The 17,845-nt window shown below is 44.0% G+C and overlaps 1 protein-coding gene across 2 annotated transcripts in view; it reads left to right on the top strand.

Annotated features, from left to right (window-relative positions):
• LOC109865868 (kalirin) overlaps positions 1 to 17,845 on the top strand; it is a 260,858-nt gene that overhangs the window by 191,931 nt on the left and 51,082 nt on the right. For both annotated transcript variants that reach the window (XM_031794240.1, XM_020454357.2), the window contains exons 27-33: positions 3,656 to 3,745; positions 4,089 to 4,181; positions 5,681 to 5,792; positions 6,250 to 6,440; positions 8,630 to 8,731; positions 9,058 to 9,200; positions 9,618 to 9,720. In XM_031794240.1, coding sequence (XP_031650100.1) covers positions 3,656 to 3,745; positions 4,089 to 4,181; positions 5,681 to 5,792; positions 6,250 to 6,440; positions 8,630 to 8,731; positions 9,058 to 9,200; positions 9,618 to 9,720 — 834 coding nt within the window. The remainder of the gene's footprint in view (positions 1 to 3,655; positions 3,746 to 4,088; positions 4,182 to 5,680; positions 5,793 to 6,249; positions 6,441 to 8,629; positions 8,732 to 9,057; positions 9,201 to 9,617; positions 9,721 to 17,845) is intronic.

Here is a 17,845-nt window from a genome sequence, read left to right as displayed (position 1 = left end):
ATTCATGAAAATAATTGTGCTTTTTGCTCTTAATTTTTGTTAAAGGTTAGACATTAAGGGTAGTAGTGGTTAAGGTTAGGGTTCAAGTTCGGTTTAAAATCAGATTTTATGACTTTGTGACTGTGCCCGCTAGTTTCCACTCTGCAGAGCTGCATCCAGAACAAGATTCATGAAAAATGCTAACCTGCTTGTTGGACACACAGATTGGCACAGGTTACGCTGGACACCATAGATACTGTTGTTTTGGCTTTATGGCGTCATTGAATAAGATTAACCAATGGTTAGCTAGGTAGCCAGGATATTTCAGTCAGCTAACAATTTACAGTGACAGCAGTTCACTAATAAGTCAATAAACATCTTATGCAGAAAGATATCTCACCTTGTGTTGGCACTGTGGCACATATGGACAGCTATTAATCAATTAATTTATACATTCATAGAATGGAATTAAAAGGGTGAACTCTTACTTTGAAAGAACAGGAAGTGTTGACTGTGTACTTGACTAATGACTGGCATTCCACATTTCCATTCAAAAAATGAAAAAAACGAACCGTTTTCATGTTCCCAATTGCACCGTTTTAACGTACACAGACCGTCATTTTAAGGGAATCTTGATTTAATGTTGTCCACGACATAGGCTAAATATCTTTGACATAGGCTAAATATCTTTGACATAGGCTAAATATCTTTGACATAGGCTAAATATCTTCGACATAGGCTAAATATCTTGCCGTAACAACATAGACACAAATATGTTCTGTCAAGCCTCGAGAACAACATTATTTCACGCACTTTGGTTTTCGTTCAATCGCGTGCGGTATCACGCTAGAACTTTATCACTTGACTGTCATTCAGAAAATCCTTTCCTGAATCAGCTGATGTTGCGTGATAATGTCCCCTTGGAACTAAACACACTGTAAAACGTTCCCCTGTAAATTTACAGCATTAAATTGGCACCAGAGTTGCCAGTTTAATAGCATCCCTGTTGTAATTTTAATTAATTAATTAATTTAACCTTTATTTAACTAGGAAAGTCAATTAAGAACAAATTCTTATTTACAATGATGGCCAAACCCGGGCAAATTGTGCGCCACCCTATGGGCCTCCCAATAACGGCCGGTTGTGATACCGCCTGGATTTGAACCAGGAACTGCCTCTTGCACTGAGATGCAGTGTCTGAGACCAAATTTACAGGGATGCTGTAATGTTTTGCAGTAAGGAAAATTGTACTGTGAAAAATATTACAGCATTTCTCCTGTAAAGCAAAATTACAGTGTTAATGTAACGCTCGTCGAAAGGAGTGGACCAAAAGCGCAGCGTGGAAAGTGTTCATGATTTTTATTATCAAAAAACACTCAAACAAAATAAAACGAAAGCGAACAGTTCTGTCAGGTACAAACATTAAACAGAAAACAAGACCCCAAAAAAACAAAAAGGATAATGACAACTTATATATGATCCCCAATCAGGGACAACGATAGACAGCTGCCCCTGATTGGGAATCAACCACACCAACATAGAAATAAGGAAACTAGAATGCCCACCCTAGTCACACCCTGACCTAACCAAAATAGAGAATAAAAACCTCTCTACGGCCAGGGCGTGACATTTAAGCTGGAAAATCTGGTGCCAGGGTAATGCTGTAAATTTACATTGACATTTTCCCTGAAATCTAAATGTAAAAATAACAATACATTTTTACATAAAATACATTTATTCAAATTGGTAACAACAGAATTGTCAATAGAAGTAACAACAGTTAACACATATGCAACCAAATAAGAGCATTATTGCAATACTAATCTAAAAACTACATTGAGTGCCTGTGTGTTTGGGGTGTGGTGGAGAGAGAGACAAAGCGAGAGAGGGAGATAGCATTCAAATATGGATTGGGTACAATCCTAGATCTATGATCAGGGGCAACTCTATTCGGGGTAAGGGGGTTCCGAGGCAGGAGAGCAACCAGGAAGTAGAAGTCAGCTCAGCATCAGGTGTCCTCCAAGGGCTCCATGACAATCCCCCTCAGTTCTGATTTGTTAAGCTCTTCTCACCCTTAATTAGGACAAGCATTTGAAAAATAAAGACTGGAATGAGAGCGACAGCACCAGGGCTGTTACTCTGTGGATGAAAAGACGGGCGACAAGAGGCATATTACGCTGGTGTTGTATGTATGTGGGTGTGTATACTTAGCTCACTGGAAGCGAGCTCTTGGAAGAATGGGGCAATGTATTGGGTTGAGAACAGCTGGCTTCCTCTGGGCCACCTTGTCATGCACTTTGTCCCATCTTCAGGGTTCGTCATCTTGGGTTGATTCAAACCTACAGCAGATATCCAATATAGTTTCAGAAATCAGTTGAGGCATAGTACAAATACAAATAAGACCGCTAGATACACCTAGGTCAAATGCCTAGGTAACTAATACAACATTGCTATAGCCTACACAATTCCGCAGATTATTTGACCACACTGTCTGTGCCACCAAATGTTTGCATACTACTGGTAAAGTGAACAGGTTTACTAATACTGTAACAATATTATGGAACAATGTTGTTTAAATTATGCAAATGGTTAGCGGGGAGCAGGTATATGGACACTCCTGGCCTGAAAAACAATGACATATGTCGCACAGCTGAGGGCTGAGGGAATCGATCGGACAGGGATGAGGAGGACACTGTATCTCAGTGTTGGAGGCGTCACCACAGGCCCTGGTTCGATTCCAGGCTGTATCACAAACCAGCCGTGATTGGGAGTCCCATAAGGCGGCGCACAATTGGCCCAGTGTCGTCCGGGTTAGGGTTTGGCCGGGGGTAGACTGTCATTGTAAATAAGAATTTGTTCTTAACTGACTTTCTTAGTTAAATAAAGGTTAAATAATTATATATATTTTTTAAACAGTGTTTTTTTTGTTGCAATTTACCCATAACACAGTGCAATCTACAGCAATAATGCTGTAAAACACGTTTACGGTATTTTACCGTGCATTCTACAGTGTTTTGCTGTTGAAATTACAGAAACGTCCTACAGTGCAGCTGGACATGAATTGTGCCTCAAACAATGATACGCATGAATTATTGAAGAACACCATCCAGTTTTATTAATGATGGTCAAGTCACGCTTTCTGTTGGAAGCATTCGAATTTTGCAACCACATACGATATTTTGGACATGCGTTATCACACCGTAACACAGGGAGATACGAAATGTTACGAGGTTACAGGTCACTTCCGAGATCGCCGTGCGCAAAAAAAAAGTGTCCGACAGCAATATTACAGCATCAAGTTCAATGTGTAATTCAACTGTGAAATGCGTCAATTGTTAAATGTTACAAGACAAACAACAGTATAAAAAATGTAAGGAAAGGAAGTTTGTGTTTTAATGTCACACGATTTCTGGCTAATCTGTGAAGACTCCAGGCATGAGAAAGGGTTTAAAACAGGTTTTGATTCAGCTAATGAATTATATTGAATGTATCTATGTTCCCTCTTTATGTCTTAATGTATTCACATAAGAAAAGGCTGATTATTATGAATGACCTTGTAATAGCTTATAAGAAAGGCTCACAGGTACCCTAGTTTATAGAAAGACACATATGCATGGGAGAACATAGATGCTCAGTCATTTGAATTTGACAGGATTTTCCCATACTGTTTTTTCAGGCTGATAAATTCCACATGTACGTCAATTACTGTAAAAACAAACCGGATTCCAGCCAACTCATCTTGGAGCATGCTGGATGCTTCTTCGATGTAAGTGTATGAGTTCTCTGTCCTCTTCTACCTGTAGGTGGTGCCAATGAGCCATTTATTTCAGTGCTAAACAAGAGTCATATTTTTTCTGCTTACTTACTGCCATTTGTCTCTTTGCATTCCAGTGCGCAGTCTTATGGCTTCCGTTCCAAATGGCACCCTCTTTACTTTACAGTGCACAGTGGCCATTGGGTTCCAGTCAAAAGTAGTGCACTATATAGTCATAGGGAATAGTGTGCCACTTGGGACGAACACATGATTATAGGCTATGAACACATTAAAGTATCTCAATGTCAACGTCAATATGTTTCAGTCACCATGATGTCGTAAATTCTGTGTGCAGGAAATCCAGCAGCGACACGGATTGGCTAACTCCATCTCCTCGTACCTTATCAAGCCAGTGCAGAGGATCACTAAGTACCAGCTTCTCCTCAAGGTAGGGAACATTCCCAAATGAAAATACATCTCTTTGGCCACGCACACCAGTGGTGGATTTTGGGTTGAAAGAAGGATGCAAATAACCCCATACCTATTGTAAACTATGGTGGTAGATCATTGATATTATGGGTCTATTTTGCTTCCACTGGTCCTGGGGTGTTTGTTAAGGTCAAAGGCATCATGAACTTCACCCAGTACCAGGACATTTTAACCAAAAACCTGGTTGCCTCTGCCAGAAGGCTGAAACTTGGCCGCAAGTGGATTTTCCAGCAAGACAGTTACCCGAAGCACACATCAAAATCCACAACGAAATGGATAATTGACCACAAAATCCACATTTTGCAATGGCCATCTCAGTCTTTGGACTTGAACCCCATTGAAAACCTGTGGTTTGAAATGAAGAGGGTAGTTCATAATCGCAGACGAAGGATATCAAGGATCTGGAAAGATTCTGTATGGAGGAATGGTCTAAGATCCCTCCCAATGTGTTATCCAATCCCATTAAACATTTTAGAAAAGTCTCAGGGCCGTTACCCTAGCAGGGGAGGGTGCTAGAGTATTAAAAACGGGTGTCAATCATTTTGAAAAAGATGAGTTGTTAAATAAAATATTTTTCTCTGAGCATTTGTATCAATAGAATGTTTTTTATTTTTTTGATACAATGTAGCTCAGTATTTTGTATTATTTATTTTATTATAATTTTTTTGGTTCATCTTCAAGGGTGCCAATAATTTCGGTCATGACTGTAATTAGGTTATAGGGTGCCAATAATTCTGGTCATGACTGTATATAGGTTATAGGGTGCCATTTGTGATTTGGACAAGGAGGAAACTGGGCCTCTTATCATCCAGGCCACTTCCCCCAGGAAATATGGAACATCAAAGCATTCTTCCCCTTCTACCCCCTCCCCTCTCTCTCTTTCTCTCTCTCTCTCTCGCTCTCTCTCTCTCTTCCTTCTCACTCCCTCTCTCCCCTCCCTCCACCTCTCCCTCCCTCCTCCCCGCCCCTGTCGCTTCCTCTCTATCTCATCAGTATGTACACGTGGGTTTTCTTATCAATCTCATTAAGGACTTGCCAAGAGATGTCCGATTCCCCTGCTTGTGTGTTGGCCCCTTAGCTCTGTGTTATATGTTCATAGTAGCACTTAGTGATGTGTCTGAATCTCATCACGTAGTATCTTAGGTGTGCGTCCCAAATGGCACCCTATGCCCTATCCTATATGGTGCACTTGCGGAATAGGGTGCCATTTAGGATGCAAGCGGTATCTTGCATACAGAGAGCCCCTTTACAGTGTCTGGTATAAGAAATAGCGTTGAAACAATTCCCAGACATCTCTTCTCAAAATTACTGTTCTTAGGCCTCTTATGTTATAATAAAAAAAATAACCAGCTGGGAAAATTGTTGTTCTGTGTTCAACGTGCATGCCAGGAACTGTACACTTAGCGACCCAATCAACGCACTGGAACGGATGAAAATTGTCCAAATGCCATGTTTCAGGAGCTGCTGACCTGCTGTGAGGAGGGGAAGGGGGAGATTAAGGACGGCCTGGAGGTGATGCTTAGTGTCCCCAAGAGGGCCAACGACGCCATGCACGTCGCCATGCTGGAAGGTACAGCAGGAGGGAGGCCTGTGTGCTGCATTCTATTTAAAACGTCTCTCGAAAATTCCTTAGCTAGGGTGTTCCATCAATTCATGTGGAAGTAAACTAACTGACCTCATCCCTTTAAGGGACAGTGGGGAAATATGCAGTAAGACCTGCACAGCATTGAATAACACTATCTAGTAGACAAGTATAGAGCTGTAAGGTTGTTGTCTCTCTGTCAGAGTTGGGGGCAATTGGAATTGAAGTCCGACAATTCAGGAAGTAAACTGACATTACTAATTCAGTAATCGCAAAATAAAATGCTGTCTATTTTCAACGATTTCTCAATCAATTCAAAAGGAGAAGCAATTAATTGAATAAAAAATTCAATCATAATAAATCAAATTAATTCAATTCAAATTGACCCCAACTCTACTGTCTGTAATGCGTCGCTGTATTTAAAGAGCCATGTTATCTCCGGCAGGTTTCGATGAGAATCTGGACGTGCAGGGAGAGCTGTTCATCCAGGACACCTTCCAGGTGTGGGATCCCAAGTCTCTGATCCGGAAGGGCCGGGACCGTCATCTCTTCCTGTTCGAGATCTCCCTGGTGTTCAGCAAGGAGATCAAGGACTCGGCCGGACGTACCAAATACGCCTTCAAGAACAAACTGCTGGTAGGACTTAGGACTGGACTCGTTTCCTAGCCTCTTTCTTTCCCAACTTCTCTTTCTCTCCTCTCCTCTCCTCTCCTCTCCTCTCCTCTCCTCTCCTCTCCTCTCCTCTCCTCTCCTCTCCTCTCCTCTCCTCTCCTCTCCTCTCCTCTCCTCTCCTCTCCTCTCCTCTCCTCTCCTCTCCTCTCCTTTCCTCTCCTCTCCTCTCCTCTCCTCCCTACCTGCTCTGTAGTTAAAGTTAAAGTCTGAGGTCAATTTGGAAGAAATGCATCTGCACTTGACTTGACACATCTGTGGAATGAGACTGGTCATCTAGTCGTTTGGAGTTGCAGCTTTTCAAGGGAATTCCGCTCAAGATAGCACTGATGTTTTCATATGGATCATGTATCATCCAGCTGGCCAAGCTGTGAACCTAATAATACTGGAAGGATGTGATGCTTTGCATGTGTCCCAGAGACTCCCGGGGAGTTGGATCGGAAGGGCAGGTGCTTTTAGCCAGTGGAGACGTTTTCTCCACACTGTGGGCCGAGAGCTTAGCCATCCAATTCCCTTTGATCTGCGTCCAGCCTTGGCTTGCTGGCTGAGATGTATAAAGCCCCGATTGTGTGTGCGCGCGCGGGCGTGTTGGAGGGGTGCAAGAGTATTTGTGCTATTCTAGTGCTACGATTTGTACAATGTTCATTTTATGTCGATATTCTAGCCTTCTTATTTGAAAAAAAAAGTCTCTCTCAATTGAGTGTCTGCTAAATGACTCAAATGTACATTATGTGTAAGCAGGACTGGACTGTGGTGTGTGTGTGTGTGGGTGGGTAGGTGTTAATTGCCCGCTTGTATAATAGGCTACAGTATATTCAGGGTGTTTTAGAGGAAGCTGGGGAGGGAGAATACAAAGAGCCAGGTGTTGAATACGTGAAACTCAGAGCAGATGGTAATGGAAATTACAGCTTCCTCTCACTGTGCATGAATTATGAATATGCATTATGTGCGTGTCCAATAACGACTGTTCCAAATCAAATCAAATTCAATGTGTTTATAAAGCCCTTTTTGCATCAGCAAATGTCACAAAGTGCTTGTTACAGAAAGCTAGCCTAAAAACCTAGAAACCTAGAGAGACGAAAATAATCACAGTGGTTGTAGAGGGTGCAACAGGTCAGCACCTCAGGAGTAAATGTCAGTTGGCTTTTCATAGCCAAGCATTCAGAGTTTGAGAGTTTGAGAGTTTGAGAGTTTGAGTGAGAGAGTGAGAGAGTGAGAGAGTGAGTGAGTGAGTGAGTGAGTGAGTGAGTGAAAAATCCTGTCCAATGATAATCCCGGACAGGGCCTACCAGTGAGGATATAACACCACCCACTTTTCCAAAGCACATCCGCCACATGGCTAGAGGGATATCAACACACCACCAACTTACTACCCTGAGACAAGGCTGAGTATAGCCCACGGAGATCTCCTCCACCGCACGAGGCAGAGGGTAAAACAGGACAGGAAGATCATCTCAGTGACTCAACCCACTCATGTCGAGTATGGCGGAGAGAAAAAAGCCTGGCACGACGTGACGCACCCCTCCTAGGGACGACATGGAAGAGCACTAGTAAGCCCCCGTAATTGGGTCAGAGGCAGAGAATGCCAGGGGAGAGAGGATGAGCCCGGCCAGGCAGAGACGGGACCTACAATCATAGGACCTGCTGAAGAGACGTGTCCAGGCTGCGCACCAAATGGCACCCTATTGCCTTTATAGTGAGAGCCCTGTCGGCCCTGGTCTGAAGTAGTGTACTATATAGAGAACAGGGTGGCCATTTGGGACACATCCCCAGCCAGGACCAGTGGAGGCTGCTGAGGGGAGGATAGCTCATTATAATGGCTGGAACAGAGCGAATGGAATGGCATCAAACACATGGAAATCCGCTCCAGCCATTACCACGAGCCCGTCCTCCCCAATTAAGGTGCCACCAACCTACTGTGACAGGGACATAGAGGAATGTAGGATGGGATTTACTATGACTGTATCTTAATGTGCCTCTTAAATTCCTTTTCAGAAAAGGGAACATTGCTATTAGTTTTTATGATATATAGTTACAGTTATAGTATATCGTTTTTATGATATTCAATGGTATACTGAACACATGATGATTTGGAAGGTTCCAAGTCATAAAAAGCAGGTTCAAGACTTGACATTTTGTTCTTCTCCATTATCCAGACATCAGAGCTGGGCGTGACGGAGCACATTGAAGGGGACCCCTGTAAGTTTGCTCTTTGGGCTGGAAGGACCCCCTCATCTGACAACAAGACTGTCCTCAAGGTAGGTCTATGCTCCTTGCTGATCTCGAAAGCATTACAGAGTAGGAGTGCTGATCCAAGATCAGTTTCAGTACAGGGTGAAAGGTAGCTTTAGGTCATTTACCACAATGCCATACCCACACTAATAAAAAGTTATAAATACCCACACATAATAAAAAGTGACATGTGACAAAAGTGACATATAGCCTTCCTAAAGACTGGGGCTGTAAGGGCCATGCCTTGCAGAAAGCATCATTCTCTCCTTTATTTGGCAACACCTTCTCTTGCCAGAGGCCAGAGGATAAAAAAAAGATCAATCAATGTGATGCGTCTCACTCTCCTCCCCAGGCGTCCAGTATTGAAGCAAAGCAGGAGTGGATCAAGAACATCCGGGAGGTGATCCAGGAGAGGATCATCCACCTCAAGGGGGCGCTGAAGGAGCCCATCCACATGCCCAAAACCCCGGCCAAGCCACGCAACAACAGCAAGAGGTGAGTAGGCCCAGCACTCCACTCCAGGTTGACGTTTCCCCTAGGTACAGATCTAGGATCTGCTTCCTCTCTCCCAATCCTAACCTTAACCATTAGTGGGGAACATGCTAAACTGACCAGTGTCTAGGGGCAACTTTGCCCTTCTCCCTATCCACTCGGGCTATGGCAGGCACCCACGTAAGCAACACTGGCACTAGGCGTATTTATAAAGTTCCCACATTTGTTTTAGTCTAATCTCTGTTCATATATTTCATAGATCAGTGTGACTCATTCTATTTCATTTGTTCTGGATGGCTGAAGATAAGATACTGTACATCCTCTTCAAGAAACATCAAGACAGACAGAGAGAAGACACTTCACCTCTAACTTGTGTGTGTGTGTGTGTGTGTGTGTGTGTGTGTGTGTGTGTGGATCCAGGGATGCTGGTGAGGATGCAGACAGCCAGGGTGACGGCAGCAGCCAGCCAGACACTATCTCCATCGCTTCTAGGACTTCTCAGAACACTGTGGACAGTGATAAGGTAGGAGAACATCTCAAGTATAAGTACTGATTTGGGATCAGGTCCCCCATATCCATATTATTCATTGTGATCTAAAAGGCAAAACTGATCAGCACTCCAATCCTGAGATTCTTTATGAACATGAACCCTAAACATCTTCTTTATTCCCTGTAGGCCTACAGCAATAAGTCCTACATATTCAATATTTACCATACACAATATCAAGCAAATAAGTGTGAAATATTAATGACTTTAATATCTGATATGTACTTTCTTGAAATTATGCTGACATTGATTGGCTCCTTCCTAGCTCCTCCCCCCTGTGGGTCACCATGGACAGCTGATTGACAATCGGGGTTTCCCTGGCCTCTTATGTTCCAAGCAGGGGCTGTGACCTGCCATTAGAGCTGAGGCTCCCCAGTAGGTTAGATGGAACAACAATCATGTGAAATGATGAAACGTCTGTTCAGGCTTTGTGCAGGCATGTGCCCTCATGCAACATACGAAGAACTGTTTGAAATCAATGTAAGGATACATTTGATTCCTAATTTGCTCTTGAAAAAAAACAATGGTGTGTGAGAGTTAAAGGGAGGGTTCATCTAATTTACATGTTTGGGTAAAATTCCTCTTACCTTGAGTTGTCTATGTAGGCCAGTAGTGACAGCATCCACGATAATTAGTTGTTAAATTTAGCTACCGGCAGTAGTTTGCATGACTGATGGACAATATGGTTGAGTTCCTGCACATGTACATTGCATCGCGTCAATCAACCAGTGGTTGCGTTCCACGTCATCGACTGTGCAGTCGGGCGTCAGATTGCTTTATCTATTATGTTTTTAGCTGAGATGTTAAATACCTAGCCAGGGGTTGTAAGATCTGTCATGTGTTTTTCAAATGTATTTATTATCTCACCTTTATTTAACCAGGTAGGCTAGTTGAGAACAAGTTCTCATTTGCAACTGTGACCTGACCAAGATAAAGCGTAGCAATTCGACACATACAACAACACAGAGTTACACATGGAATAAACAAAACATACAGCCAATAATACAGTAGAACAAAATAAAACAAAAAGTCTATATACAGTGAGTGCAAATGAGGTAAGTTAAGGAAATAAATAGGCCATGGTGGCGAAGTAATTACAATATAGCAATTAAACACTGGAATGGTAGATCGGCAGAAGATGAATGTGCAAGTAGAGATACTGGGGTGCAAAGGAGCAAGGTAAATAAATAAATACTGTATGGGGAAGAGGTAGGTAGATAGATGGGCTATGTACTGGTGCAGTGATCTGTGAGCTGCTCTGACAGCTAATGCTTAAAGCTAGTGAGGGAGATATGAGTCTCCAGCTTCAGAGATTTTTGCAGTTCGTTCCAGTCATTGTCAGCAGAGAACTGGAAGGAAAGACGACCAAAGGAGGAATTGGCTTTGGGGGTGACCAGTGAGATATACCTGCTGGAGCGCGTGCTGCGAGTGGGTGCTGCCATGGTGACCAGTGAGCTGAGATAAGGCGGGGCTTTACTCCTGTCTTATCTGCATTGTAGTTGGGTAGGAACTCAACTGTTGTTGTGAAGCTGGTTGTTGTCTTAACTTTTGGAAGATTTCCCTCCCTATGACCCGCTCCCTCTCTCTCTGGGCTCAACGCCACTGCAGCTGGGTCCTCCAGCCTTCTGTCAGGCTTGGGTGTCTTGGCCTGGGGTCCCGTTTTCCCCTCTGTTCTGGAGGGTGGAGAGTGGTGTACGAAAGAGAGAGAGAGAGAGAGAGAAGCTGCATCCCCAAACTCTCAAATGGTACCTTATTCCCTATATAGTGCACTACTTTTAACCAGAGCCCGATGGACTAAATAGGGAATAGGGTGCCAGTTGGGACGCATGCAGGGAGAGAGAGCGTGGCCTGGCCAGTCCATTGTGACGCCCTGTGACCTTTTCACACAGTACGCCCACACTTTGCTAAATGTCACTCTGCCACATACAGCAGAAAGATAAACTGGGCTCTAGAAATGCCCTAACAGAGTGACAGGCAAATCCTCGTTGAGCTTGTGATGAATAGGTGTGATTTGAGGGAAGTTTATAGAACAGCCGAATGTGTTTGTTGCTTTCTCTTTCGGTGGAGGATGTCACAACTAAACAATATTATTTCATTCCTTCTCAAGGTGGGAGGGTTGTCTTGTTGCTCTTTGGAAGGCTTTAAACAGAAAGACATTTCTCAGTGCTGGAGCTCCCTTATAGTTCATTGCAATTTCCTTAAGCTATATTCCAATGCTGCATGCTGTTATGAATAGCCAAGGGAAGGCTGGCTATAGAATTCCCCCAAAATAAGTTCCTAACACCAAACCCGGTCTAATTTGAGCCGCCAAGTGTCACCGACTGACTGTCAGGTTTTTTTCTTTTTTCTCTTGATATTTTTTCCTCAGGGCGAGCCATGTAAATTTTTCCACAGACTGTTTTTGTGTTGGAAATTACTCTTTTCCTGGTGCTTTTGTGGTCTCTCTGAGCCCTTCCAGCGTCGTCTGGTCCAAGCTGACAGTTAGCCACTCCGCACAGACGCAGAGAGACACGACATCCCTGCTCCCACCCGACCACCCTGCTGTGACTGTCACTGTGGGAGGATTTGTTTTCTCCCTGCATGGAGATGGAACGGCTAGTCTGCCTCTCAAATTACACCCTATTTCCTGTGGGCCCTGGTCAAAGAGAGCGCACTGTATAGTGAATAGGGTGCCATTTGCCATTCCTGGGCTTGTCTTGCTGCCGTCTGTCTCCAACTCATGTGCAGTGTATATATGGCGAACAATTACAAAGACAGCAGCTAGGAAACCAGTTCACACGGGTGTGTTTGTCCTCTGTCCCTCATGCTGCACATCATCACATGGATGTGTTGTCGGCTCACTCCCTAAACCAAGGCTGTGCCTCTCTTCATTACTGTATGTTGACTAAATCAAATCTATTATCCCCTTCCTTCATCCCCGGCTCACCATATAATGAAGCTGTTCTCCAATCGCCACCGCTGTTTCCGCGAGTCATGAGACTGGCCTCGTGCTCCTCGGATGGGAGATGAGGGTTGTCTCTCTCTCTGTCACTGTCTCTCTCTCTCTCTCTCTCTCTCTCTCTTTCTCTATTTCTCTCTCTCTCTCTCTTTCTCTATTTCTCTCTCTGTCTCTCTCTTTCTCTATTTCTCTCTCTGTCTCTCTCTTTCTCTATTTCTCTCTCTGTCTCTCTCTTTCTCTCTCTCTCTCTCTCTCTGTCTCTCTCTTTCTCTCTTTCTCTCTCTCTGTCTCTGTCTCTCTCTCTCTGTCTCTCTTTCTCTCTTTCTCTCTCTGTCTCTCTTTCTCTCTTTCTCTCTCTGTCTCTCTTTCTCTCTTTCTCTCTCTCTCTGTCTCTCTTTCTCTCTCTGTCTCTTTCTCTCTGTCTGTCTCTCTCTCTCTCTCTCTCTCTCTCTCTTTCTCTGTCTCTTTCTCTCTTTCTCTCTCTCTGTCTCTTTCTCTCTTTCTCTCTCTCTCTCTGTCTCTCTTTCTCTCTCTCTGTCTCTTTCTCTCTCTCTCTCTTTCTCTCTTTCTCTCTTTCTCTCTCTCTCTCTCTGTCTCTCTCTCTCTCTCTCATTCTATCTCTTTCTCTGTATGTGTGCAGGAAAGACAGCTGTGGTTCCATTTGGGCTTCGCTGTGCTGCAGGAATATATGCCACACTCTCCCTCTGTCTCTCAGACACACACTTTCTCTCTCCACAACACACACATGCTGCTACCCCTGCCCCCCAAGATGCTCTTCTGCTTAACAAATGGGTCTTTATATGTTGGCTAGGCCTTCTATAAGACAATAAATTCACCTTTATTAGCATGAAATAAATATGCTCTAGGCTCTGCTGATCCTTGGTTGGGTGCACACATGCAGTAGTGTGTTGTGACCCGTCGTCTCTACTACTCATAGTAAGCCTGTGCTAGAGGTCTTCATGGGTCCAAGTAGGACCCGATTAACCTGGACCCGAGCCGAACGTTGACCCTTTGGTCCGTGTTGGGTCCTGTTTGATTGTCATCGGGTCTCTGGTATATACAGTTGATAGACCCGAGACCCAATGACAATCAAACGGAAGCCCTTCTGTCAAGGGTCAACAACAGGATTTCGTACCCGGTTGGGACCCGTGAAGACCTCAACCACAGGCTTTCTATGAGTAGTAGAGACGACAGGGTCATAACACACTGCCTGTCTCCCTGTCTGGCTCAGCCAATCAAAGGAAAGAGCTTGAACTGAGCTTAACTCTGCAGCACAGACCGAGAGAGCAGAGCAAAGAGACACCATGCCCAAGTGGATGAGCTTTAAACTTTTCAAGGAGAGCAGTCGCGTAAGTAACCAGACCCTAGCTTTTCTCCCAAAGTAGCTCAGAACATTTGAAAGACCTTCTTTGACATTTAGAGAGGGTTTTGGATAGGCTACGGATCATTTGTCATTTTAAAATGTGTCCCGCCAGATGTCTACTGTGCTGTTTTTTGCAAAATCTATTGATTTTATGGTTTGCTTGATCTTCGACTTTTTAAGATTGTAATTCTAATGTCTAAGTCACACATGCGAGAGTCCAAACTGTACATGGCAATATATATATAGCCTCCACATATTCACCAAAAGTAGAGAAATATATATATATACCGTATGTCACCACATAGGCAATATCATTCATGGGAGTCGTATTGTAGTCACACGAGATGTGTTAATGTGGCTAGAGTCAGATGGCTAACGGAGCAAAAGCACATTGCTGTGTCGAAAGGGAGTTCCTTCCCCCACGTCCCAGTAGTAGAGCAGACTGCCGGTTAAACTGTGAGCTCTGGCTGGGCCAGTCGACACAGGAAGCAGGCTATTAAGTTAACTGCCTCCGTGAGATGAGTACGGACTGACTTACTGACGTTCTGAAGGTCCAGTTGCATCTCTCTGGAGTGGGTCTTTGTATCCTAGCAACGTGATGACAACAACAACAAAAACATCCGTCTTGGTCGGGAAGATTTTCCTTCGAGAAACTGATCAAATAGTGTTGAATTATAGGATCTTTATGGCTCTGGCTCAAGGCAGGGTTGCAAAAGATCAACCCCTATAATGGCTTATGTCTGGTCTACGCTATGCACCTAGTTCAACTGAGTGTATACGCAGACTTTGGTTGAAATACTATTTTAAATCAATTCAAATACTGCATCTGTGCTTGGTTAAGCTGGCCTTTTGCCGTGGAACCGATTTTAGAAAAGTCCCAACAATGTAAACCAGAGAGGATTGTGGTTTTTGCTAAAAAACCAAATGTAAATCACCAAGACTTCTTTGAATTATAGGAAATCTGTCTTTAATGTAATCAAGGTGTGAAATGTTATTTTCTAATACAATCTATTTTTGGGCTTATTTGTGGTCAATTTGCTTCGTACAACTTCTTTTAATTATGTTTCGGCCCCCCGACCATCGGCTTGAGACAAAAATCGTCCGACTGAATTGAGTTGACTGCCCCTGGTGTAAAGCCTGCTCTCTAGGCAGGCTAAAGGAAATGATCAAGATTTCAATTTGAACCCAGGTCTGTAAGTAATTTTATATTGCCTGACTGTAGGAGAGTGAGTGAGGCTGTGTTGACATGACTATGCAACAGGCGTGTGTCTTTATGAGGCAGCGCTCGGCTGACATTCAAAATGAGGTCAACACTAGTCTCCGAAACATCCTGAGTACTACAGGAGTAAAAAATAATAGGGCGTTGATATTTTCCCCCCTCATGGATACCCTGTCTACTGTAATTGTCTTATAGGCCTAGTTCCATTTCAGTTAAGTATGAATACAGTCAGTCTGTCAATTATATATAACTTATAGGCCTATGTGTTACATTTGTTCTTCAATGGACTCCCAGACTTTCTTATGAACCATAATATAATTTAAAAATAAACTAAATTGGAAGAAAACGGACAGAAACAGTGAGGGACTTGCCCAGTACTAAAAACGTGTTTTTTGGGTTCCATTGCAGAATGCTTTGCGACGGTGTGCACTAATGAATATGACCCTGACCATTGTTTAACGTGTGTACCCTGTACCCTTCCGCATGGCCTCATTACTGGCCGACCTGGAGATCCCTTAGCAACAGTTCCCGTCCATCTCATCTCGGCTGCGTCCCAAATAGCCCATACTCTGGGCAAAAGTACTGCACTATGTAGAGAACAGAGTACCACTTGGGACACAAGCCTTCATCTCATCTCTCCTCGACACCATCTGCAGGGTATTAGGTCACCTCCACCCGGGGGTGGAGGTGACCTAATACCCTGCAGATGGTGTCGAGGAGAGATGAGATGAAGGCTTGTGTCCCAAGTGGTACTCTGTTCTCTACATAGTGCAGTACTTTTGCCCAGAGTATGGGCTATTTGGGACGCAGCCGAGATGAGATGGACGGGTCCGGTCACATCTGCTGCAGCTTAGACCCAACATGTCATGCCAGCTCCTATCTACCGTATAGCCTCCAAATCTATGTCCCAAATGGCATGCTATTCCAAATATAGTGCACGACTTTAATCCAGGACCCCATGTTTAATCTTTGCAGCTATCTGATGTAAAGGGACCTCTAAATAATGCTCTTTATTTTCTGTGGGGGGTCAAAACTGTCTACTCGGCTCTCAAAAGCAGGGTTATACATATACCATGCCCCACAACCCACCCTTTTATCTAAACTCAGCAAAAAACAAACGTCCCTTTTTTCAGGACCCTGTCGTTCAGATACAATTTGTAAAAATCCAAATAACTTCACAGATCTTCATTGTAAAGGTTTTAAATACTTCTTCCCATGCTTGTTCAATGAACATTAAACAATTAATGAACATGCACCTGTGGAACGGTCGTTAAAACACTAACAGCTTACAGACTGTAGGCAATTAATGTCACAGTTATGAAAACGTAGGACACTAAAGAGACCTTTCTACTGACTCTGAAAAATACCAAAAGAAAGATGCCCAGGGTCCTTGCTAATCTGCGTGAATATGACTTAGGAGGGCTGCAAGGAGGCATGAGGACTGGTGGTGTGGCCAGGGCAATAAATTGCAATGTCCGTACTGTGAGACGCCTAAGACAGCGCTACAGGGAGACAGGATGGACAGCTGATCGTCCTCGCAGTGGCAGATCACGTGTAACAACACCTGCACAGGATCGGTACATCCGAACATCACACCTGCGGGACAGGTACAGGATGGCAACAACAACTGCCCGAGTTACACCAGGAACGCACAATCCCTCCATCAGTGCTCAGACTGTCCGCAATAGGTCCTCACCAGACATCACCGACAACAACGTTACCTATGGGTGCAAACCCACCATCGCTGGACCAGACAGGACTGGCAAAAAGTGCCCTTCACTGACGAGTCACGGTTTTGTCTCACCAGGAGTAATGGTCAGATTTGCATTTATCGTCGAAGGAATGAGCGTTACACTGAGGCCTGTACTCTGGAGCGGGATTGATTTGTAAGTGGAGAGTCCGTCATGGTCTGGGGTGGTGTGTCACAGCATCATCGGACTGAGCTTGTTGTCATTGCAGGCAATCTCAACGCTATGCGTTACAGGGAAGTCATCCTCCTCCCTCACGTGGTACCCTTCCTGCAGTCTCATCCTGACATGACCCTCCAGCATGACAATGCCACCAGCCATACTGCTTGTTCTATGTGTGATTTCCTTTAAGACAGGAATGTCAGTGTTCTGCCATGGCCAGCGAAGAGCACAGATCTCAATCCTATTGAGCACGTCTGGGGCCTGTTGGATCGGAGGGTGAGGGCTAGGGCCATTCCCCCCCAGAAATGTCTGAGAACTTGCAGGTGCCTTGGTGGAAGAGTGGGGTAATATCTCACAGCAAGAACTGGCAAATCTGGTGCAGTCCATGAAGAGGAGATGCACTGCAGTACTTAATGCAGCTGGTGGCCACACCAGATACTGACTGTTACTTTTGATTTAATGTTCAGGGACACATTATTCAATTTCTGTTAGTCACATGTCTGTGGAACTTGTTCAGTTTATGTCTCAGTTGTTGAACCTTGTTATGTTCTTACAAATATTTACACATGTTAAGTTTGCTGAAAATAAACGCAGTTGACAGTGAGAGGACGTTTTTCTTTTTTTTGCTGAGTTTAGTTAGTGCACTACTTTTGACCAGGGCCCATAGCAAA

The sequence above is a fragment of the Oncorhynchus kisutch genome, linkage group LG2 (assembly GCF_002021735.2).
Source record: "Oncorhynchus kisutch isolate 150728-3 linkage group LG2, Okis_V2, whole genome shotgun sequence".
Taxonomy (NCBI): domain Eukaryota; kingdom Metazoa; phylum Chordata; class Actinopteri; order Salmoniformes; family Salmonidae; genus Oncorhynchus; species Oncorhynchus kisutch.
This window is presented reverse-complemented; position numbering and strand designations above follow the sequence as displayed.